The following is a 25,464-nucleotide window of genomic DNA, read 5'->3' as shown; positions in this document are numbered from 1 at the left end:
AAGAGGCAGATACATGTCTCAACGTACTGTCGCACTGGGAGCACCCAATTCTGGGCATCCAAGCCGTTCACAATCTACAAATCAATTAACAGCATATTCCTACACAGAATAGGCAAAATTTACCAAATTTGTTAGTGGTCTGTCATTTGCATCGGCAATGCAATCGATTAAGGTATGGCAGATAATGGATGAGAAACAGAAATCTGTCTCAGCGATCACCTGAAGTCTATTAATATTTTCATACCGGTTTCAATATTCCTATATACATTAGTAACCAATTTCTGACGTGTTAGTGCCTCCCACCCCCCATTTTTTCCCTCCTCGCTCACAGCTGCCATGACAATGGTCACAGTTCTCTCTCTACTGCTGTATAAATGTTAAGTTGTCCTGGCGTGACCGGTCACCCAACCATGTGCTGGGAATTTTAGTTTTCACCACTGATAAAGACACAGCAGTATCTTATACCTAGGTCCAGCAGTGTTACACATTTCCTTTAAGTGCAGTGTCACATCCAATTATCCCACCTCCCATAGTCTGCAGGTCGAACAATTTGTTCAGACCTTTCTTTATCATATTTAGTGTAACAATCCAATACGGCTCCTTCCTTGCAATGATTGTCTCCAGATTGCCCTTTCTACATCCATTATGGGTCTTGATTATTGTGGGAGCAGAAAGGAAGTGTTTTACTAAATAAGTTCTTGGGTGTGATAAGCAGAATCGCGTGCAATGCTTGCTGATTCTTGTGGACACTCATTGCGTCATACAGCCAGGGTAAATTGGCCACGAGGACAGTAGATCGTACAAATGGCACTCTGCATGTTCCAGTTCACATGGAACTGTAAGGAGTGATCCATGTAATTGAAATGGGCTTGCTGTTCAAAGCCAGTGGGCATGACACACAAATCCCACATGTAAACAGATCTTCAATGGGGGGGGGAGGAGACCCCACTGGCATGTAATAGACACCGCACCTAGAGCCCTCATTGTATTGTAATACCCCTATCTTTAATCAGATGACACTGTCTATTAATATCTGTGTACTTTATCACACATTTTCCAGAATGTTTTTACACATACCAGATGTTTGTCTTCCAGTTCTCCCACTTCAGGTAGGAGTAATTGTTCTCCCTCTCTAAACCTGGCTCTTTTTCAGTATATCAACACCTCTTACTGAAAACCGGCCCAGCTGTGCGTGTCCATGGACCAATCCCAACTGTCTCCTCAAATCGGAACCCAACTAGATTACCAATAGGGCAGGAGGCATTCCCACCTGTAGAGCCGGTGGATAAACTGCACAGGAAACCCTAATAGGGAAGAATCAAACACAAGATTACCAAATTAACAACAACCTCACCCTCGTTTAACCTGGCTCTACAGAGAGATATAATCACCTGAAAATGAGTCTTTAGACAATCCGAATAAAGTACATCAGAACTGGACCAGGAAAACTGACAAGCCGGTAAGAGGATGCAAAAACCAAAGACAACGTAGCAACCGCTGGGCTGCACAAGGAAACTAGGGGTGCAGCAAGAGACACTACGAGGTTATGAGGTTGGATCCAGTACGGAAATGGGACCAGAGATCCACTGATAGTTACAGCAGAGGGATAGCATAGGCAGTCCAGTAAGCAAGGCAGCGTTCGGTACTTACAAAGTCAAACACCATAGAGGAACAGGCAAGGCAATCCAGGGACTAATTAGAGTTTGGTACACACGTAGTCAAACACCATAGAGGAACAGGCAAGGCATTACAGGGACTGAGCAGAGTTCAGTACACATGTAGTCAACCACCATAGTTGAATAGCCAAGGCAATTCAGGGTTTCATTAAGTTCGGTACACATGTAGTCAAACAACTTAGAGGAACAGGTAAGGCAATCAAGGGGAAGCAGAATTTGGTACACATGCAGTGAGACACAAGAACAGACTAGGGAATGGCTAAACAACGAGTAGGACTCACCGTGGCGTTGATGAGCACGGCATCTTTCTCTGAATCTTCTTTCTAACTGCTGCTTGACCTACGTAGTGTATCCCATGATCAATGCTACATCGCGTTTAGGGTTGTACTGGAGGCTCACCACCGCAAGGGTTGCCAGGAGATGTAGATACGGGCTCGCAGATGCCATGGAAGGCACCATCTACTCTATAGCCGTCATCCCAGATTGGCGATGAGGCTTGGAATGCTTGTGTTACCCCCCTTGCAAGGCGGGAGCAGGACCCGACCAACCCTACTCACGTAAAAAACAAAGTGACACCCAGGATGCATGCACATTCTCCCAGGGTTCCCATGTGCACTCTTCAGGTCCATAACCCTTCCAATCAACTAGTAGGAATGGCTTCCCTTTGATATCGTGGAGGGCCAGTGTTTTGCGCATCTCATAGTCATCATTACCTTCCACATAGATAGGGGAAGGATGGATAAGGGACGAGTACAGGGATTCAGTTCCTTCAGATGAGCAACGCGTAACACAGGGTGAATGCGCCAGATAACGAGCATTGCTAATTCCATAGCCATGGGATTAATGACAAAGGTGGCAGTATAGGATCTGACAAATTTAGGAAGGAGTTTTTTTTAAATCCATAAGGGGTAGGTTCTTGGTAGACAACTAGACTCAAGAACCAATGGAATGTTGGGGGCCTGGTGTGCGTCGTCGATCGGCCTCGACCTTCATCCGTTGTTGTGCAATCCGTAGTTGTTTGCTCACATCCCTATGTATGTGTGTAATGTGGTCCACTGCCTTGCCAGCAGCTGGAGTTTTTGAGCGATTCTGTGCAGCCAATATATAGTGCAGTCATTCACTGAAGGCTGCTCTTATGGCCAGCAGTTCTTTATCCATAATGGGATCATTCAGTTTAGCAGAGCTAGGTTTTTCGGGAAAAGAAGGCTACCGGGTGGAGTGCCTGGGTCTGAGAGCATCTTTGAGAGAGGTCAACTCAGACAGCTACATTAGATGCATTTGCCTCTAATTCGTATGGAATGCTGCTCTTAGGGTGTTTAAGCACTAGTGTGGTTGTGAGCGCTTGCTTGAGTGCTTTGAAAGCCTGCTGGGTGGGCGCATTCCATAAAAACAGGGTGTTTTGGAAAGTTAGTGACATCAGGGGCAGCACGGTTTCAAAAAGCTTACAAGTGACGTGACGGTAAACATTTGAGAAGCCTAAGAATGCCTGTAGTGCCTTTAGGCATGTGGGAACAGGCCACTGTAACACAGCCTTAGCCTTTCCTTTGTCCAAACTAATGCCGTCTGGAGATAAGACATAGCCTAAAAATTCAACTGTCTGTAAATGCACCAAGCACTTTTCCACTTTCAAGCCCATGGTTTATGTGCTGGGGCAATGAAGAAGAGTACATTAGAATGTCATCTAAATATAGTATGACTTAGGTGTGCAGGATGTCATGGAAAATGTCATTCATTAGATGCTGGAAGGTTGCTGGTGCATTGCATAACCTGAACGGCATGAATTTATATTCGGATAAGCCGTACCGGGATCTAAAAGCTGTTTTCCATTCATCACCAACGCTAATCCTTATAAAATGATACACCCCCCACCCCTTAAATAGAGTTTGGTAAATATCATGGCAGGGAATACTTGGTCGAGCAGTACCTTAATCAGCAGTAATGGGTAGTGTTTTTTCACTGTGATGACGTTGACATCCCTAAAATCGATGTATGTCCTCAGTTCGACCCCCTTCTTCAGCACAAAAAAAAGTGGCGAGGCTGCTGGGGACGTGGAGATTGGCGAATAAAGCTGTTTGCCAGATTATCCCGTAGATATAGTAGAAGATGTTGATCTTTGGTCTCTGTCATTGGGTATGCTCTTCCACAGGGTATGCGTGCCCCTGGAAGAAGGTCAATTGGGCAATCGTATTGGCGGTGAGGTGGTAGGCTCTCTGCCTTACCCTTGTTAAGGACCTCTGAGTATTGTGAATAGCATTCGGGTACTCCGGGACGCAAGTCAGCAATAACGGGGAAAGCGGACACTAAAACCACACTAGGAGAAATCGGGAAGCAAGCGTCAGAAGTGTGGAAACAGCAAGTAGCACAAGTGTGGTGGTAAACACCACTGTACCAGATTGCCAATGGAATTAGGGTGTTATGGTGCTTAAGCCAACTCTTGCTTAGGATAACTCTGTACCCCCATCGAATATGTACTGGGATACTCTATAGCGGGTGCATGGATAACGCGTTACTTCAGGAATACTGCTTGGTAAGGCAAGTCCATGTGATTCTTCTCATGGACGGGCCATAGCGTTTTACGGCTTGAGTTTAGGTCAGAGGGCCCATTACCATAGAAAATGTTTTGATCTCCCGCAATAAAGGCGCATGTTTCCCTTGAGACTGCATTCCCTGTCCTATTTGGTGAGGGATTGGCATAGGCCAACCACCTACATGGGTCGTTTCCCGGCAGAAGAACTAGGGCATGCCTCAATAGAGCCAGCCACACCGGAAAATGAAACCAGGTTTCTTAATGGCCTGGGGTGACCTTCCTACTGTCTTTCCGATTGTCGTGAGTCAACTTGTAGAACCAAATCCAAAAGCTCGGGGTAAGAGGTAGGCAACCTAGGTAACACGGGTAGGGCATCCTTCAATTCATCCTTGAGCTATCTATAAAAAACGATGCCTTCTTCTCCTCAGACCAATTTGTTTCAGTGGCCATCAGGTTAAATGGGACAATATATGACAGAAGGTCCTTAGCACCCTGGTTTAATTCCAGTTGCCCCAAATCGATGGCTTGGTCCTGGTGCTTGCTATCAAACCCCTTTCCCATAGCTTCCGTCTGGGCATCAAAATCATACAAAAATTGGTAATTTCTTCTAGGAGAAGATTGGCCCACATGGCTGCTGCACCACCCAGGTTACCATAGCACAAACGCTGCCTTTGCTGGTGCATCGGGAAAGGCAATGGGACAGCACAAATATGCAGTCTGCACTGATTCAAAAAGGTTCTGTATTTATGAGGGCCCCCCAAGAAACGTTCTGGAGGTGACTATGGGGGCCACCCCTGCCAGATTGGCTCCTGGAATGACGGGTATCGGGGCTGTGGCAAACTCACCAACCTCTGGTGGTAAGGGCTGTACATTGGCTTGTATAGCATCCGACCAGGCGTGAATGTTGGTGTTAGCCATTACATATCGGCCATCATGATGCCTGAATTAGGGCATCAAGGGGGTGTCCCTGCTTGATCCATATGGCTGACAGACACAGTTCGCTCAACAACATGAGCGTAATTTTAGGGGGGGACAGGGGTGTTTGACCCCCCCCCCAACTTTCATGGCACACCATTTTGTCCCCATTGATTTGGCTGGGCACCTTTTCTTCAGATGTCATGTCCCCCCCAACATTTTCACCAAAGTTACTCCACTGCTCAACAATCTGTTACGGTAAACCGGTCCATCTGGGTGTGTCCGTGAACCAATCCCAGCCATCTCCTCAAGTCAAAACCCAAATGGAATACCAATAGGGCAGGAGGGATTCCCACCTATGGAGCTGGCAGGTAACCTGTGCGCAGGAGGCTCTAATAGGGAAGAAACAAACACAAGATTTCCAAATGAACAACAGCCCCTCCCTGGTGTATGTAATCTCCTGAAAATGAGTCTTTAGCTGATCCGAATAAAGTACCATAGTACAGGTCCAGGAAAACTGGCATGCCGGCAGGAAGGACACAAAAACCAAAGAAAACCGGAAAGACCTCCCGGGCGGCACGAGGATGAAACTACAGGAGGAGGCAATCCAAGGTCATGAGGTTGGATCCAGTAAGAAAATGGAAGGAGAGATCCACTGGTAGTTACAGCAAGGGGATAGCATAGGCAGTCCAGTAAGCAAGGCAGAGTTAGGTACACACAAAGTCAAACACTATAGAGGAACAGGCAAGGCCATTCAGTGACTACGCAGAATTCGGTACACATGTAGTCAAACACCATAATGCAACCGGCAAGGCAATCCAGGGACTAAGCAGAGTTCGGCACACAAATAGTCAAACACCATAGAGGAACAGGCCAGGGAATTCAGGGACAAGCAGAGATTGGTACACACATATTGAGACACAAGCACAGAACAGGAAATGGTGAAACAACGAGTAGGACACACCAGAGTGTTGTTGAGTCTGTCGTCCTCCTATGCGGCTTCTTTCTAACTGCTGCTTGTCCTACATAACGTATACCATGATCAATACTATGTCACATCTAGGGGTGTGCTGAGGGCACGCTACAGCAAGAATTGCTGCGAGATGTTGTGCGAACTCTCAAAGGCCAGGGAAGGCACCATCTATTCCACAGCCATCCTCCCGGATTGGTGATGCGGCTCGGAATCCTAATAGCTCCCCCAACTCAAAACTGTCACTTTAATCCAGGTCTTTCCAATAAACAGGAACTTCTCAGATGACACATTGTATTGAGAAATATCAAGATGAAAACTTTGAAAATGAAGTGAAGTATTATCATCTGTTGCTTATTAAATACTTTTATAATCAGGTGTACTTTCCCAGCATGAATGGTAACACCTAAAAATGGGACTCCCGTGCAATTAACATGAAACAGTAAATGGTAAATTGGGGTTACACGAGTTAATTCATATCTGGAGGTCCTGTAGTTGTTTAGTTGACCCACACAGAATAAATGTGATAGCAGCCCTAATGGTGACAGCAATGTATATTTGTTCTAGAGGGACTGATGTAATTGTCAATTAACTTTATTTCCAAAGGTCACCATACATAGATTGGTGACATGAGGGGCAAAAGTTGCCCCCATACATGTGCCTTTCACTTGAGAGATATGCTTGGTTGCCCAAAATAAAGTAATAAGTCAAAACAATTCCAGCCAATTTAATAAGGAAGCTTTTTGCAATGCTGTGTGGAATGGACCATTGTTCTAGTGACCCAAATATAACTTCTAATGTCTCTTGTTGTGGCATGTTAGTATATAGGCTCTTAATAAGCAATGCAACAAGGCCTCTTGGGTATTAAGTAATAGTTCTATTTATATGAACTTATGAGCTGAATCGCTGATATAGGAAGCACCTTGTGCCACAAAAGGTTTCAATAAGACATTCATTGATATTACTACGGCCTCGTGGGCAGATTTCCTGTCAGCAATGGGGCTTCGGAGGGGGTCGAGGGGTTCCATCAGCCCCTTATGTAGCCTCGGATAACTCTTAAAATGCTGGGATAATCTGAACTTCATTTATCAGAGCCAATTGCTCAATTTTCTAATCCATCCTTTCCCTCACACTTCGTCTTCAATGGTGCTGATTTCATCCTTGAAATGTTTAGTCGCATCGCGCTGTATTGACCTATAGAAATCGCGATTAACCAGCTGTCACAATATCTCACTGCCATAATTCGTTGAATCCATAATGACTATGCTGCCACCCGTGCCAGACGGTTTTAATGCCAGTGACGTATCAATACTTAAGAAAGGTAACCCTTGTCTTTCCTCCATGGCCAAATCAGCCCACCCAAACCATTTCTTGTCTTGTAGACCTTCAATGCGTTTCCATATTTGGTGTTGAAATGTTTCTTTATTTTGGGACAAAGTAGTCCCAGTGTCCCGGCGGAAACAGATTAAGGGTGAAGACCTTCTGCTTCTTCTGGGGATAGATTTCCCCTTCCTTGTAAATTATCAACAAAATAGTAGGGTTCAGACTCCCGGAAGACTTTTCGGTTTAAAAAATAATTTTGTTGATCAATTAAAAAACTAACAGCACCACATTTCTGCCATGATATCAAGCTCCCAACGCCAATGCATGTTTCACGTCATAACGAGGCTTTCTCAAGGAAATTATACTCACGTCTGATTTTTCTTAAGAACCCTGGTATCTACTCTCTTCACTGTAAAACAAAATTACTTCGGATGCATATACAAAGAATAGAGCTTTACTTACAATTCAGCTTAAAAACTGATCGTAGATTTATTAAATCTTCAAAGGGACCAATGAAAGAACACATCTCCACCATGCGCCATCAATACACTGCTTGTGATCCAAATGAAAGCCTGTTTCTGTGTAGTGATGTACCCTTTCTTTATCAAAATTCTTTATTTCCTTTGTAAGCTTCTCAACTTTACGGTTAGTGTTCAAGTCTTTGAAAGTACTAATGTGTGCCAATATCTTTGAGTACGCATTTTGAATCCTTGATGCCTGGATTCTTCACAAAAGGGTTTTGTTCACCCAACATTGGTGCAGACAGCAGGGCCGTCCACTCATAATTGAGGAGCAGTTGACAGGCGGCAGTGGGTCCATTGTGAAATTGGCTGAGCCTTGAAACATCTGCAGAGGGATGAAGACCCCAGGAAGCATCTGCCCCCCTGAATAAATAAACGTGTGCAATTTTAGTTCCATCAGCTTTCACACCTGAGGTATTCCTTACACCTGAGTTCTTGTAAATAATTAGTGAAACTGTTGCTCAAGTCAGCATGAAGACGGGGGCAGCTCTGTCAGCAACGTGTGACCCTCGGGTAAACACACAACTCTGAAGCAGGTGCATTAACTACCTAAGATGACCCAACCGCAGCACTGACCTATTAAGGCCCACAATCCAAAAAGTGTCTCCGGTAAAGTGGACGCATCTCATAGAACAGCCTGGTCCTTTCACTCCATCCACACTTTGTACTTATCACGTAAATGTGCAGGATTTAACTGTGCTTCACACCAGTGTGCATTTGTGAAACAGGAACAAGAAGTCTAGACACTGATGATGAGGGCACAGAAATGATTTCGGAAAAGTTTGTCAAATTTTCAAAAGCCTGTGCTGGTGTCAGGGAGAGAGTGACTCCCTCCTGCTGTTCTGGTGTCGGGATAGAGTGACTCCCTCCACCTCTGCTAGTGTCATGGACAGAGGGAATCCTGCAAGATGTGTTGATGTCAGCGAGAGAGTGCATTTTCCGTTCGGTTTTGGCTCCCTTAGGTTATTCTGGTGCCAGGCCGAGGATGACTTCTTCCATGGGTGTTGACACCTGCGTTAGAGTGGCTCCCTCGGCTAGTGCAATGTCAGAGATAGTGACTCGCTCCTCCTGTGCTGGGGTCAGAAAGAGAAGGAATCCTTGAGTCAATGCTAGTTCCAGGGAGCGAGTGACCTCTCACTCAGTGCTGGTCGCAGGAAGAGAGTGCCAACCTGAGCTTGAGCTCCCCCATGAGGAGTCAAGTGGCGTCTCCCCTTGTTGCCGCATGGAGTTGATGGGTATTTTTCTGATCTGATCCCGCTTGGTATCAGGAGAGAGGAGGTCTCTGGTGGTATCCAGAGAGGTGCTTCCTAAATCAGATTTTTTGGGGCGAGAAGTGGGGCGCCCAGAGTCTCGTCTTAGAGTTCAGAACAGTAACCCCCAGAGTCTGTGTGTTTCATGAGAGGGCCTCCCAGATGATGTGTTGGTTTCAAGACGGCATCTCCTTTGGTGAGTGTTTGGGGTCTCCATAGTATGGCTCCCTGTATCTGTTTTAGAGCCAGAGAGGAGTGGAGAGGCCTTTTGTTTGCAGTAATGTGGGGTCGGATAGTGACTTGGCCTGCCCAAGTGTTAGGGGCTGGTGTCTCCTCGCTGGGCCTGTTTATATCCTTGTCCTAGGTCTAGTGATAGACAGGTCTAGCTTTTTCCTTTACATTTTGTGCCGAACCAACGTCAAGTCAGACAGTCAATCTGAGCTACGTTTCTCCTTAAAAAGAATCTTATCTTTTTTTAACACGGAGCATTTGCAAGGCTGGTACTAACAGCAAAGCCACTCAAAAAATGCATCAAGAGATGTTTTGTTTCCTCTCCCAATAAACCCACATGAGATGGCCAAACAATGTGCCTTCAAGCATTTAACTTCCCTAAGAAGCACAAGGGCCTTTCTATCACCGCCCTCATTCTAGTGGGAAGAGTGATGGAAAAATGGGAGGCTACACAAGATAACAGGTCAGGTTGGGATAGGCCCAATCTGAGCAAAACAAATTAGATGTACAATCATTGGGCCTTGGAGGTCCACCCGTCGGACTTCATGAATGGACACTTATATAGCCCTGGTATCAAACACAGCAGGTCAGTCTTGGGTAGTGATAGGGCGGAGGTATCCCCCAGCTGGTGTTGGTTTATGGCTGAACGACTATGGTAGTCTGATTTCTGTAGAAGGGAGGGAAACCCTCTTATTCTGTGGTAGTGCCATGCATGGGGTGGTGATCTTCTGGTGCTGTATCAGGGAAAGGGGGAGGGGTTCTTTCAGTCTAGGCCTCTTTTCTGAGTTTGTGGCAGTCAGAATAGCCCCCTCAGTGTGTGCTTCTATCAAGAATAGGATCTTTCCTATTGATTCTGGTGTCAGTGAGAGGCAGCAGTGGAGTGGTGGCTTCTCGTGGTGCATTGGCATCCAGAGTTTGTGAGTTTCTTGGCCAGGTAGGGTGATGTTTTGGCTGTGACTGTTTTGTAGGTAATGGAGGCTGTCTTGAAGGGATAGCCATGCAGCTCCTCGAGGGTGGGGGTGATATGGATGAATTATTTTAGTACTGTGTGTAGGCGTGCTGGACACCTCTCAGGCAGACTAAAGTGGCATCTGGGACCCCATCCAGGTGGGAACCAGGATTTGGGGAATTGTTCTGAATCTGAGTGCAGAGATGAAAGACAGGACTTTGTAAGAGTGTGCAAGCTTGCACCATGCTGCTTGGCAAATCTTGACAATATGTGCCATTTGACTAAGAGGTCCAGTCAATGGTAAAGCTGAGAGATGTTGAACTCAGTGAGAGTTGAAGCAAGAATCTGTCAAGTTTCATGCCAGTCAGCTAATACCGGGCATGGGCATGCTTTGTGGGGATTCCTAGTCCGTGATACTGTAGGGTCGAAGAGTGGAGCACACTCACACTGACACCGACTCAGGCAGTTAAGCTTCTCTGGTCTGATTTCAGTAGTCCCTCACATTGTCTCTGACATACTGCTCCTGGCTTTGTATCTGGTGTGGTGAAGTGTGTGTTTGTGCTGTAATGACCTTGTCACCCTTGTTCCTCAGTTCGGTGTTCTCTGTGACGGCATGCTTTCCCGCGTGGTAAGTGTACTCTGCATGCGATTGCATTATTGTTCATTCTCCCTGTGCTGCTGAAAAGGCAGATGCCACTTCCCAGCATTCCCCAGATGGGCAAAGTTGGTGGTCTTCAGTGTTCATATTGTTAGTGTTTGTGATTTAGAAATGATTTGTCTGAATATGTTTTTGGGAACCCTCTGCTGCCTTTTAGGGTGGCTTCTCAATGATGTGCCTCCCTCGGCACCATGTGGTGCGACCCAATATTCGCTCCATTGTGGACAATCCCAATCCTCCATGATTTTGTAGCACCTCCTCTCAGTTGTGCAGAGTCCCAGTACTCTAAGGATATCCAACTCCACTCCTCCCTCCACAAATATTGTGCAGATCCTGGACCCCTGTATTATCCCTACCTGCAAATCATCCTCCTGCATTAGGCAGCAATTGTACCCACATGACCTTCTAGCCTGTGCCCTCTTCCTGTATCAGTTATTGCTTGCACTCACATGGCGTTCAAGCCTGTGTATCTTCTTCCTGTATTTGATCTTTTTTATACCCACATGGCTTCTTAGCTTTGGTCTCCCGCCACTTTTCAGGCCCTGCACCCCCATGACCTCCCATCCTGGGAGCCTACTTTTAGTATTGATCACTTACTGGGCTTGCATGGATTCCTAGACTGTAGTACCCCACCAGATTACATCCACTTCTGCACATTCATTATTGTCTGGGCCTACCTCCCTTCCATTGTTGTGCAGTCACTGGGCAGCCATGACCTCAAACCTGGCCTCCTCCACGAAAAAGTAGCAGTTTCCCATGCACACGTTACAAAGTCTAAACCTTCTTTATACCAGTATTGTTCTGATCCTAACCCTTAAAGTCCTCCTGTACTAGACCCCCTTTTCTTTTCCAGCATTCCTCAGATCCTGATCCTACTTAACCTCCTTTTCTGGGAAAACTGCCCTCCACCCCCAGCCCCAACTCTAATATTGAACAGACCTTGAACTCCATGGCCTCATAGCCTTAATTCTCATTTCAGTATCCTGTCCATCCAGGGACATCAATATTCTCCAAGGTGCCCCCTATCCGCTTTCCAGTATGTTGGTGTTCCCTAAACTCTCTGATCCTGGACTCACCCTCCAAATGTTATCTTAATTATGCACCACCATGAAATCCTAGCTTTGGCACCCCCTAACATTAATATGGGGATCTTGAATGCCCATCATCTCCTTACTTGGGGTCACCTTCCAGTACCCTGCCTGTTCTGATCCCCATGATAGCTTACCTGGGTCACCACACACAGTATTATGCAGAGCCTGGACTCTGTGACCTCAAGGCCAGATCTCTGTCCCAGTAATATTCATGCTGTTCACTTTATAAGCATGACCACTCTCCAAGCCCCCAATTATGTGCAATTCTCCAGCCGGGGATCCTCTCCAGATTCATATGCTTACAAAGAATTCACCACCACCACGCCTGGACACAGACCATTGCATACAAATCAATAAATGCGTATAAGAATCCTCGAAAACAAAAGAACCATGCCCGTTTAACTTAACAGGCTGATTGGCTGAGAGCTCCTATAAAGTGTAGCATCTGGAAGGGGTCTCAGTTATCTCCCTGTTCTGTCAGAGCTGAACCCACCCCCAGAAAAGGTGTGCTTGAGGCAATTCCACCTCAACCACAATCATCTACCATATGACTTGGAGATCTCCAGTTGAGTTCACTGTGAAAGCCGATTCCTGTTTCTTCGGGACCACGGCTGAGGTTAAGTGATTCAACAGTAAAGATAGGAGTGTCAGCTCTGTGCATGATGCCAGTGGCTTTGCTGCCAAGAGATCTTTCACAGTCCCTCATGTGCTCTGCACCAAGCATAATACTTGAGTAGAAACCTTCCGTACGACAGGACAGAAGCCACCTCCGAAGAAAGCGCATCATGAGCAAAATCATGTGCAATATCTGCCTGCGGCCGAGCCTTGATGCTGACTATGTTGAGCAACATCAGGATTACTTGGTGATCCTCAGATCTTCGGCAACTCATCAGACCTTTTGCAATTGACAACCCACATCAATTTCGACGAGCTGCAAAAGGACTGTTTTTAGGGGAAATGTTTCCCACAATTGACGTCTTGGGACCCCAGCATATTTGCATATGTCCATGGAATCTTGGTTGACTTTTGAGGTAAGTAAAAGCCTTTTTCGCTTCCCTTATTCCCACTCCTGTTTCCTTTCTTTTCATTGTGTAAAACACACCACCTTAAGTGGATTGTTACGGAGTACTTAGTTTTGCTTTTTCTCTTTTGCCTGGATATATTTTAATGCTTTTGTGATGTGACTGGTGGGACAAGCAGGTGAACGTTAACTGTTCTTTACATCTTTCTTTAGCTCACTACAGTGTACCATCTTTTTTGTGTCGAAAAATGCTGAGTTGAGCACAATAAACTCAACATTTCTGCCCCATGTGGTTTAAGTCCTGATCTTCAGCCATTTTGCTTTGGGGCATTTTCCTCCGCTCTCAGGTTGCAGCATCCAATGTAAGGGCATGCACTTTCACTGGGCCGGCTCTGGGGTTCTGGATACCTGGGCAAGTGCTTTATGTGAAACTGGGCTTGGGCTGCCTGGTCCCAATCCACACTTATTCCAGGGGATGCCTGTTGCTGAGCAGTTGTGGAGTAAGTGGATGTCCATGATGAACTAAGGTAACGCCCCACCCTTGGTTTGTTTTAATGAAAAGCAGCTCTGGAGCCATTCCGGAAGTCACCCACTGCAGCCAGGAATTGGAAGATGTAAAGCCTGCACTGAATACCTGGAGGATGACTGCTGAAGCGAGCCAGAATTGCCCAAGCCATCTGCTGCTTCTCCTGCTACCCGGGACTTATCTCCCTCCCTTAGACTGGTGGGATCAATCAGACCTGCATCCTGCACCAGTATCCTGGGGAGCTAGGAAGTGCTTGGAGACCTTTCTTTGAGATGAATATCCATCGATCAGGCCTCTTTGCTGCAACAGTCGATGTCCTGAGCTGGAACTCGGGACTCTGCGGGTTCTCTACTAATGTCCCAGGAATTTCACTGAATCAGGTGTTCTCCTTCAGGAAGTCCAATAGGACTCAATGGGAATGGGGACCATGGAAGCACCGGCACCGTTAATAATGGGGCTGGTGCTTCTGTGAAACTCAGCGGGTGGGTGCCATTCCACCCACCAGGTCTGACCCTGACAGGCAGGACAGAACTCGCTGCAGAGTCGGTAATAACGGTGCCAGTAGGCTTACCGGCACCATTGTTACTGGGCCGGCAGAGTTAGAATGATGCCCAGAGTTATTTGCCTGCTCCCCCCAATCCTCATTGTGGCAGTCCTTGAGGCTAATTTCTGTTGTGTCTGCCGAGTCCTGCTGCAAGTCTGCTGGAATCGTTCCAAAACCACTGATCCGAAGCACTTCCGAGTTGTAGCCAAACCTGGCGCCTACTTCAGCCACTACATCCACGACCCCTGGACTGCCACCAACAGGAAAAATGACAGAAGTAAGTGGCCCTGCGATTCAGGTTACCCCTTGAGGGGTGTTTGGAAAATCGGAGGTCTAAGGCTGAGTGTAGAGATCACTGTATGTGCCCTCTTTGACCTAGTGTGGTGAAATTGGGAGTGTACCCCTAAGGTGTTCTAAGGCCTTCTAAACTTTTAAACTGAAGTTTGCCTACCTGTTGCTGAAGCCAAAACCTGTGGAGGGGAATTACGTCCCTTACTCCCCCTTGCCTTGATGACTGTGTGCATCTGTCTTGTTGGGGGCAGTTTGGTGTACAGCTAGTGGTTGCACCCAGTGGCAATCCCTACCAGCCATCCCACCCAAATCGATGTAGCTAAAACAGCCAGACTTTGTTTACCCCATGATTAATCTTCATGTGAGAATGCTAAGATGGTTAACAGAAGCCATTTGCATGTAAGGAGTTGTTTTCCCTCTCCAGCTGCCCTGGAAGATCATACACATACCTGTTGATGAAAGCCCATGCTTGTTTCCTGTAAAATGTAAATTGTATGAACTTGCTTCTAAATAACCAGGACATTGACATTTTGATGAATGTGTAAATGTGATTGGGACTGTGGCCAAATCCAATCACTCCATTGGTACCAAGCCTACGAGCCAAAAGTTCAAACTTCACTAGAGATCCACAAGTATTTAGGCAAAGGGTCTTCCAGAGGTTACTGAATCTCCGTCTCCTTCCCATGTGGAGCCACGGCGCCTGATCACCTTGGCGCATGGAGCCTGCATCTTCCTGCAGGCTGATTAAAGAAGAAACCATCCACTGAAGAGAGAACCTGCTGTCAAGAATTGTGGCCTGTCACTCCCGACAAGCACCATCCACAAACATCCCAGTGGAGCTAATCTCTCAAGCGAAAAATCCTGAAGATCCACTCCCAGGAATAATGGAGTGGGGAAACAGCCCCAAAGCCAAACTATGTGTCTGGTGATACTCAGGTTTGTGGGAAGAACACACCCGATGAAACCTCCCCCAAGGGATGCTGACACTGCCTAGTGACAGCACCCCTAGTTTTGCCTAAAGACCAGGCCGAGGGGCTGGTAGGCCTCACTACCACTGCACTCTCTCACAACATTACCAACATGTCAAGCACATAATACTCCACCCCACTACTGTCAAGTGCAGGGTCATGGCCCCATCACTCTGCCTGCACATTCTGATGTGCCACCACCACCACCACTTGAAATGACATGAGTTTCATAGTCAAAGTGAAGAGTTGGTGCCTGTGGTGCCACCCCCTCCACCATCACAGGGATCACTGACCCACATGCAAATTCTCCTCAAAGATTGCTCAGCAGTCATCCCAGCATCCATTGGTGGCTGCTAATGTTTATTGATGTTTATTCTGGTTGAACATCAAAAGAGGGTTCAACACCAAGAAGCAGACTTCTGAAGCAGGTAGGCTGAGGAGCAATAGAAGTAGAAACCAGCATCACTGATCAGGGGTATATGAGATGCTTTTTACCCTAGTAACAGATAAAACCTTACAACAAAAGGGGAGTACAACTACTACCTGCATAAAATAGGAAACAGCAGACTCGTGGATATCGCAGATCAGTGGTACCAGCAGAGAGGTGTCATAAGATTGGGCTCTCATTTTATTTCTTCCTGATCGGAAGATATGATAAAAATGTATCTTTTCATTTGCATGAATAGGTAGAAAGAAATATGGAGTACAAAAAGGTATGTTTTAGAATTACATTTTTGCTCACCAAAAATATACACGCATTGAGAACGAGAATGACCTTAGAACTCCCTATAATATAGTTGTACCCGCCAGATCCAAAAACATGCATTAACACATCCCCATTTCAAAATCAATCATTGCTGGAGTCCTCGTAGGAGATAAACACAGTGGGTCTATTTCTGCCACATGGGATCCGTCCTATCGATCGATTCTCCACAGGAGAAAATGTGAAATTGCCGCCAACAATAGGTCATTGCTCCTCAATATGAGGTTCCCGGAATGGCTTTTCTGTAGACTGGTGCAGGGCATTTCTGTACTTTGTTTGACCAATCATTCTATTGAATGCACGCATGTGCACATTCGGCAAGAGCTCACCACCCAGGATTGTGGTTGTATCAGTGTGGGCAAGCCAGGTTTGGAGTCTGTATCTGCTGCATTCATCCATTTAACAGCATTGGAGTGTACCACTCAGGCCAGGCCTTCTTCTGAGGATCAGTGCCAACAATTTCCATCGCAACCGCGAGTCCCTCTGCTTGATAGCTTTGATGCTGAGGTTGTTCAGTAACGGCACTTGCAACTTTCGCATGACAGCATGAAAACACGAATACGAGTTGTCGGTAAGAGTAAAACAGGCAGCATTTGGAAATTATGTTGTTTCCTTTCTGCACAATTTTGCGTTTTGTCACCCATTCACCATAGAAAAACGACCATTTTGCCAGGGGATGTATTCCCTCTCTGTAGAATAGCAGTAAGGACTCAGGCAGGGATATTCCACCTATTGCCAATGGTGTTGAATGAGACTCCAGAATGGGGATTAACTAGAACCCTAAATCGTGCTGGGAATTTCCGTTATCGCACGGGGTAACTGTCGTTTGATTTGGCGGTATTAGCATAATTACTAACGGAACGCTGACTACGTGGCCCCAAGAAAAGCAAGAGGGCCATTGACGGGGATACCTAATTGCCATAAGCGGAAGAAATTGTTGCTGTTGGTTCTTGAGAAATATTAAAACTCTAGTTACCTGCTGTCAAGTGGCTGAGTAACATATATTTACATATAGCCAAAGCAAGTTTGCAGGACTCTTCACTGTTGGAGGTCTTGTTTTAAGGTTCTTTTTATCCATGACATTTTAAATGTACTTCTCAATCAAATTCACTTATATAGCGCAGTTAATAACCAAGCGCATCAAGGTGCTAACATGGGGAATGATAGGCAGTAGGATTTGAGTGGGCTAGGTGATGAAGTTCGTTTTAAGAGAGGCTTTAAACAATACAAAATCGGGCAGGCTACATAGGGAAGAGACTTCCATAGCTTAGATCCAGCCACCGAGAAGGCACGGCCACCACAATGTTCCAGTCGGTAGGACGGCACTGCTATCAAAGATGAAGGAGCTGACTGCAGAAGACACTTAGGTTGGTAAGGCAGAAATTCTCCTGCAAAGATAAGCAGCCCCTTCTGTAATAGGCTTGGTGAATCAAACATAAAGATTTTAATTTTATATGTGTTGCCCCCGGTAGCCAGTGAAGATCGTGATGGGCTGCAGAGACATGGTGGCCATACGGAATGCCCTTAGCCAGGCGAACGGCTGGGTTCTGCAATACCTGCAGTCGAATGATCAAGTAGTTCGGTTGAGCTAGGAGAGTTGCGTTGGAGTAATCCAAAATGCCATTGATGGAGGCATCTATGATTGGGGCATGGAAATTAGCAGGGATAAATGGCAGAACTTTCTTCAGCATTTTCAGTTTGAAGAAACCAAAAGTACAAATTGAGTTTACTTGTGCCTTTAAAGAGAGTGAACCAGTGACCTTTATGCCATGAAATCGGTGACCTATAGTGCACAATTGAGTGTAAGGCAACAAAGGTGAAACAAAAGGTGTTATTTAAATTAATGGGGGCCTCCTTTGAACTGGTATCCACATACGATCTCAAATGTAAAATGTGGGGTGGTTTTTTCTACTAGCTATTCCTTCAGCCAGTGGAGTGAGTGTGATCTAGGCTTCACTGCTGATGAGCCGTGTGCAGATTTTTTGGCTGGACAAGGTCGTTTTGAAAACTCTTCCACCGTTCCTCCCTAAATTAGGGTTTACATAATCAGCACATATGCAGTGTATCAACATGCATTTGTGATTGCTACACTTAATCAATGTCACCTAGTTGTATTACTTGGACAAACCAAATGATTTGAAGACTTTAATACAGTTCTTTTTGTCTTTTTCTCCTAAAACGGATATGTGGTTTTTGAAACCATTCCGTTCAAGATGGAGAGTGTTTGCTTTATGGTTCAGAAGCCTAACAGAGCTTTTCCAGTGTATCGTTGGGTGTGCGCCACATGACGGACGATGAGAGGAAACCACAGTGATACTAAAAATCATTCACTTGACAGACATTTGCAGGCCTGTAACACGGAGGTCCAACCACCCATTTTGCAAAAATATTATTTACATTTTGATGCAAGGACTGATGAGCATGTGTATCGATATCCCTCCCTAACCTTGTTAGATGACTCAGCCTCCAAAAATTGCCTCCTCCTCATATTCCAGAGGGTACAACTGCTGTGATGGCTTCCAATCCTTCCCAGTTAGGGAGATGCATCATATTTATGCTTCATACCCTCTCCTAGTGGGACACTTGTAGCTGGACTTCTGGACCTTTTTCTCTCTATCCTGAATGAGGGGAGTGTTTTTCCCCTCATTCATTCTTATTTGCTCTGACTTTTGGAACTCTGTTCTCTGTGTTTTAACTTTACTACAGAGTCTGCTTTCCTCCATATCTCTTTAAAGGCATCTGTGTTTAATCTTTGCAGCCCACAGCTCCATATGGGCAATGTTGCTGGGAACCCTTTGGGTTCTCCTTTTGCGATTCTTTCCTTATCCTTACTAACTACAGTTCTAAAGGTTGGAGGGATACTTTGTATCCTTCCTAAAAGGTTATACTGTGAGAGATTAGCACACACGACCATATGTAGAGTGCTAAGGGGATACCTAGTATCCCCCGTCTCTCTGCTCCTATGACTTTTTAGTCACATAGACAACCCTATAATTATGGCTGGTGCCATTGGACATGTTCTACCAACTACTGTGCTATTTATTACCACATACTGCATTCACAGTCTTGGTTGCGCACAATAGGGTCATCTATTTCCTAACGTGATGGCTCCTTTCTTTGTTCACCATTTCTATCAAGGTTGTTCTTTGTTAGCCCTTCTTCTACCATATTAGGAGAGGAAGTCTCTGTGTGTGTTTTGCCTTTGGTGGAAACTCTTTGGTGTCCCTGTCTAGGCTCCATTGTGTCTGGGCCGGCAGGAAGTGGGGGGTAGTTATTCACTCCCCTGCCCTTTGTCTGCCAAAGTTCCTGAATAGAACCAGTTCCCATTAGGAGGCTGACTGACCTGATTGGACAGCCACCCACCCCTTTCTTTAAACTACACTGAAAACTGAAGTAACTGAAGATGAACAAAGACGCCTGCAGACCCTTCTCATCACTGTGAAGCGACCACTGCTGTCCAGACCCCATTTCCTACTCCTTTCCTTTGGCTGGTGGGACCAACCAGCTCTGAGACAAACTACAAATTGAGTCATCTCCAGAGGTGCTGTGCCTTTCCAGAGCTGCAGATCGCAAATACCAGGAGAACTCTGACCCATTTGCAGTGCAACATCTTCGAGAGGCCGAATCCATCCAAGTCTTTGCTGAGCTCCAGATGAACCTCCAGAGACACGATCCAACTTATCTGAGTCCCCTCACCACAGTGCAGTACCCCAGAATATAAGAAGATCGACCGGGCAAATACTGTCCATTGTTGGTGCTGAGAAAAATGTGCCAAAACCATAGACTGACCAGGGAGACCAAAGAAATCTGTGTTAAGGGTCCTCTCTCAAGACTGCTGCTGAGACATCCCATGCAGAGTTCTCCCTTTCATCACCAGACTGAGGAATCAGGAGACCGGGTCTGTCGCTGCTGCACTGAGGAGAATCCAGCTCCGAGCATTTTCTCTACCTTAGGGTACTTTGGGGTGAAAGGTATAACTTAGCTTGAACCAAGAAGTCGCTCCAGAGTGACTGGAGTGCGTAAAGAGGTGTCCAGGATGTCCACACTACCTCTGACCCAAGCTGCTTGTGTCCCTTTAGCGAGTTCTTTTGCAGGGTCCCCCTTGTTGTTTTGAATTGCAAAGTATCTTTTTCTAGAGACTAAAAGTATCATGAGGAACATTTGCTGTTCTGCTGCTTCTTAAGACTTCTACACTGTCTTTTTCCGTATAGTTAGGAATTGGACTTCTGAAGCATTAGTTTGTCCGTAAAGTGTCTCTAGAACGTGAAGCTCTGCTGCTGTGTGATTAACCAACCTTTTTCCTTCCTAAAGGCGTTTTCTTATGTGGTTTTGCTAACTAAATGCAATTACTGTATATCTTTGTCTTAACACGAGCATGCGGTCGTACTGATAATACGGTAGAACTGTCACAATTCTACCGCAAGCAACTACCATTGAAGCAATGCCCTTTGAAAGGTATTACTAAGAATTCCTATGTGTGTTGGTTAAGTGAACTAAGCATTTATCTACCTTCCTTATGTAACTGTAATAAATGTATATTTTAATATAGCATTTTAAGTGTAAGTGTTTCTTTGGACTATTGTATTTACTGGGTTCAGTGTACTTACCTACAGCTCACATCTTCCTCCTGTGATAAGCCTGACTGCTCTGCCACTCTACCAAGTTTCCTTGAGTACTACAGACTTATACTAAGAGTTGGGGACCTGTATGCTGAGGGATGGTTTTATGAAGTCTTACCTCAAGTGGACTTTAGGAAAACTCCCCTAACATTCCCTGAGACCAACTAACCCTAAACTTAAAGAGGCACAGTCCATTTGTCTCTGAGGAATTTTGTTTTAATTGCGCAGTACTTTTTGTTTAATTTTAATTTTGTAAGTGTTCTTGGGCCTGGCCTGTTGAAAAAGCCGCACCTCAATATTGTTCAGAATGTTTATCTGATTGACTACAAATCTTGGTACCTCCTCTGCAAATGAAGCAATATCCCAGTTCATAATATGAGTTTCTTTTGGTCTATATTAAAGAGATGCAGGACCATTGTGACCTCCTGGCTTCAATGCTGGAGGTTACCACTCCAATATTTATGTTAAAAGGTCTTACACGTCAATAACTAGGAAGACCTTCCCTTCACTAATGACAAGACCCCTACTTCAAATTAACCATTTAGCATAGGCTTCTCCTCTCAATAGTTGGTAGATTAGTGAACCCCCAATGGTGTTTGGGGTTTAACCTTGAGAAGTAATTCCATGGAATCTTCCTTTCCATATTGCACAGATATGTGCCTCAGTCACCTTCTAACCTCGGCTGCCCTTTAGAGAATTGACACCTATTTTAGCTTCTTGTCCTTTTACAGAGTGCTCCACAGACCCCACTAATCTTGTATCCTGGAACCCCACCCACCTTTGTATTGAGATCCCACCAGCTCCTTCCATTCCACAGCCTCCTTGTTTGGGTTTCCCTTTCTGCTAGTATGCTGCTCTTTCAGCTTTATGACCTCCTAGCTTGGACCTGCCCCAGCCCTTCATTATTGTGCAAATCCTGGACCCCCTAAGAAACGTGCACTGATTTCCTTGCTGGTGAGTTATTCATTCTTCTCGTGTTCCTCTTTAGGACCTTACATATCAACCCCCCTCAAGAAGTGACCACTAATACAATGCATCTCCCTCTTTGCTGGGTGGCCATTGCTTTGGCATTTGCTTTGGTGGTTTACATTATTTATACATTCCTTTCTTCAATAGAATCTCACTTTCCTGGAATTTCCTTTTTTACTATAAGGAATCCGGTCGTGTTACTCTTTCTAACATGAACCAATATGCCCTTATTCATGTGCAAGGCCATATGATCACCAACCATGTAAAGGGACACATTTATGCTGGTCACAAATCTGTGTTTCTGCAACAAACGTGAGGGGACCATCACTCTCTGATTGGTGCAGTCTTCCACTCTGAATATGATCTCTGCTGTCTGATTTCGTGCAAGGGGGATGTTAACTTTGATATCTAATTGTCTGCTCCATTGGTCCCAAGAGAATGTCAGCCTAAAACACACATGTTGTGCAACTTCGGTACACTCGTGGAGCCAGAGATAAAAAAAATAATGCTTTTTATGTACATTTCTCAGGATATGGCTATGTGAGTAAAATCTTCAGAAGGACTATTGAGAGGGCGGGGGTAGGGAGGGTGGGTTCAAAACCTGTGGCTCTTCAGAGGTTTTGGACTATGGCTCCCATGATCTTTCACCATTGGCTATGCTGGCTAGGGTTGTTGGGAGTTGTAGTCCAAAAATCTGAAGATCTAAAGGTTACAGACCCCTTGTCTAGAGGAAAGGCTCTTTGTAAGGAGGTTTCACCAAAAAGTGGATCAAAGTCGAAGTCTTTGACCCATAAACAAACATTCCTCATTTGGTGTATTGCACTTCAGAACGAGTGCCCCTGTGGTATTCTTGTTCAGGGGAAGAACACATTCCAAAGATTGGTCCTTCCATTGCTGTCATTTGTATAGCCAAATGGTGCAACACAGGACATGTTCCTATCGACCTAAATATCCCTAACCAGCACTCTGAGGTCGTGGTTCATGATTCTATTCAAGCAGAAGGTGCTTTTGATCAAGAATATGAGATTAGGATTGGTGAGGCCACGATTTCTCTGTCTCAAGAACCAGATACATCTTGCTGCATTATGTCTGTTTAGATAACTGAAGACAATAAGTCAATGTTATATAACGGTGGTAGGCTCAGAGGCACTAGCACTCTAGATAGAAACCACGTCAAGTCTAAAGTGTTAAGAATAGGGTACAGAATGGCCCACTAAATGAGATTCATAGGCCTCTTATGCGGCCACATGTTAGTGTCCTGTGCACCAGTATTAAAGCATGTCATTGCCTTGGTGAGGTACAAGGAAGAGGTTATTCACCCCTGCATCTTTGGGGACTGGATCTTAAAGATACAGCTTTTGTAGGAGAACATGCTGAAAGGTCGTGAGGAGGACACCCTCTCTAAATTATATGGGCACCTTGTGAGTTCTAATTGGGATTTGATAATGTCAAGAATGAGCAGAGTAAAGCCAGACACGTTCTTCCCCATCAAACCTTTGATTTATCTAGTACACAGCCATGGCCCCTCCTTAGTTCTGAAGGTCCTCACGATTGCAGCGCATCAGATACAAGCATTCCGAGAGGATGCAGGTTCCACTACCCAAGGCCTGAAATGAAAATGCATGCCTCTATCTCTGCTGTGAAGGAGTGTCTTTCACTCAGTTAAACTTTCAAAATGTGTGTAAGTGATGAGGGCATGTTCACTCATGTTCAACCCCCTAAAACTGGGTCAATTGGGGCAGAATAAAACCTATCACTGTTGATGCACACAACGATTCATTGAAGAAAGGGGCAATGGTAACAAAGCCATAGCCTCTCATACTTGTCATCTTCTCCCAAATCATGATTCTTAAAAGGAGCATATCCCTCTTTGGTCCTAAGGTGGTGCCTACATATTAGTGTAAATTGACCCAACCTGCTTCTTTGCATTTAACAGCCGTCGCAGTTCCCACAGCTGACACACTCAAGCATATTTTGCATGTAGAAGGTGCCTCTACATCCACTAACAGCACAGCAGAGGTCACTGTATGGAGTCTGTGAACATTTCCTTTCTAGATAACAAATCCATTGTCTCTTTCTGGCTTTTGGACAGGAATCACATACAGTAGACAGGGGTGTTGCTAGGTCTGGAAAAGATCAGGGGCTAAGCTAATGTCGGGACTGGCAGGACTCTGGGCTAGCAAGAATGTTGGTTGTAGCAGCTGAGCTTCTATCCGGGGATACACCAAAAGACCCAGGGCTACAGCCCCCTCAGCCCTGCCGCCCCAGCAATGCCTCTATCAGCAATACTAGATGCTGGTTTGGTTCACCGGAAACGAAACGCGGTGTAGACTTATGTGTTATTGTTCTTGTCCCTGAGATGTATAAAAGCTTTTACTAGGAGCTCTGCCACACATTCACTAGACAATGTTCTGCACTGTAATTTGTCCTGGATTTGTTCAGCGAAAGCCCTTTTCAGTACAAGAAAGTGGGATTCTATCGAAGATAATATATGCACGAGACAAGAAAGTTACTGACCTGGTGACACTGGTTTTCCTGCTTGTTGTGTTTAGGTTGACAGTTCATGACCAGTCATTACAGCCGCCAATGAATTGAAAGGGCCTTGTTGCCAATCTCTGCTACACAGGGGATTCATAACATTTGTAAGACTCACTTTTATAGTTGTGCAACATGACCAAATCCAACAGCTGGTGCTGTAATTTAGCATTTGAAATGTTACAGAAATCCTGGCTTTCTCAGTATTCAGAGGCAGAATTGTTTTAGATACCCAGCATGGGGTCATTAGGAGTTTGGCGGTGCGGGAAAAGTCGCGGTAATTTCGTTACTGCCACTTTTCCTGCACCGTCAATCTATGGGTTTGCTGGTGGGGGTTGCCTGATTTACCTCCAGTGAAGAGCTGGAAGTAAATCAGGCCCCCACCAGCAAAAACCAACAGGTATTACCGACACTGGTAATACTGATGCCGGTAATAATGTCAATTCCCCCCATGGAGTCCGACTGGACTCCATGCAATGGGAAATTACTGCAGTTGCCGGCACCTGTAATATCCCATAATACCAAGATATCAGGCGGCGGTAACGGTAGATCCATTTGCCGGTATCCCACCAGAATAACTGGAGAGATACCGGCAAATTTCAAATGAGCCTAATTGTGTTCCACTCGGTGGATAACCTTTCACATATTTGCACCAACGCTCTCAATTTACTTTCTCGTGCCCTGTAGTTGTAACACTAACTGATAAACCAAAAGCCAAAGCAGTCCGCAGCAATTGCACTCCTGACGGCATAGCTGCCAAGTGGCCGCAGGTCATCATGAGTGTCTCCTTGAAGGAGTCTTGACTTTTCGCTTTGAATGCTGAGACTTATAGGCCCAAACACCTTGTGAGAAAGCAAAAGTGCAAGAATCCATGCTGAAGAACCAGGAATGGCAGGAGGTGCCAGGCAAGATATGGGGCTTTTGGCAGCTCTGCATTTGGCAGGCTCATCAGAAAGGCAGGTTCACCGAATGTGCCTGAAAATCTGACTCTCTTTGCCAACCCATAGAGGGTTGCTGACACGCAGGGCAAAGGACCATTAGCTGGGCAGTGGCAGTAAACTTTGCATTAATGCTGACTGTTTAGGCCCTGAACTATGCTTCAGTGCAGGACTTCCCA

General features: G+C 45.5%; 1 protein-coding gene across 3 annotated transcripts in view; it reads left to right on the top strand.

Annotated features, from left to right (window-relative positions):
* LOC138472772 (anoctamin-7-like) overlaps window positions 1–25,464 on the top strand; it is a 439,062-nt gene that overhangs the window by 412,451 nt on the left and 1,147 nt on the right. The window contains exon 23 of one of the 3 annotated variants that reach the window (XM_069611106.1): window positions 10,955–10,990. The exons of the other annotated variants lie outside the window; for them this stretch is intronic. Within the exon in view, the coding sequence (XP_069467207.1) occupies window positions 10,955–10,971 (17 nt within the window). The 3' untranslated portion in view covers window positions 10,972–10,990. The remainder of the gene's footprint in view (window positions 1–10,954; window positions 10,991–25,464) is intronic. 3 annotated transcript variants of the gene reach the window in all.

The sequence above is a fragment of the Ambystoma mexicanum genome, chromosome 8, assembly GCF_040938575.1.
Source record: "Ambystoma mexicanum isolate Mex_15411 chromosome 8, UKY_AmexF1_1, whole genome shotgun sequence".
Taxonomy (NCBI): Eukaryota; Metazoa; Chordata; class Amphibia; order Caudata; family Ambystomatidae; genus Ambystoma; species Ambystoma mexicanum.
Note: the sequence above shows the minus strand (reverse complement) of the source record. Positions and strands in the feature narration are given on the sequence as shown.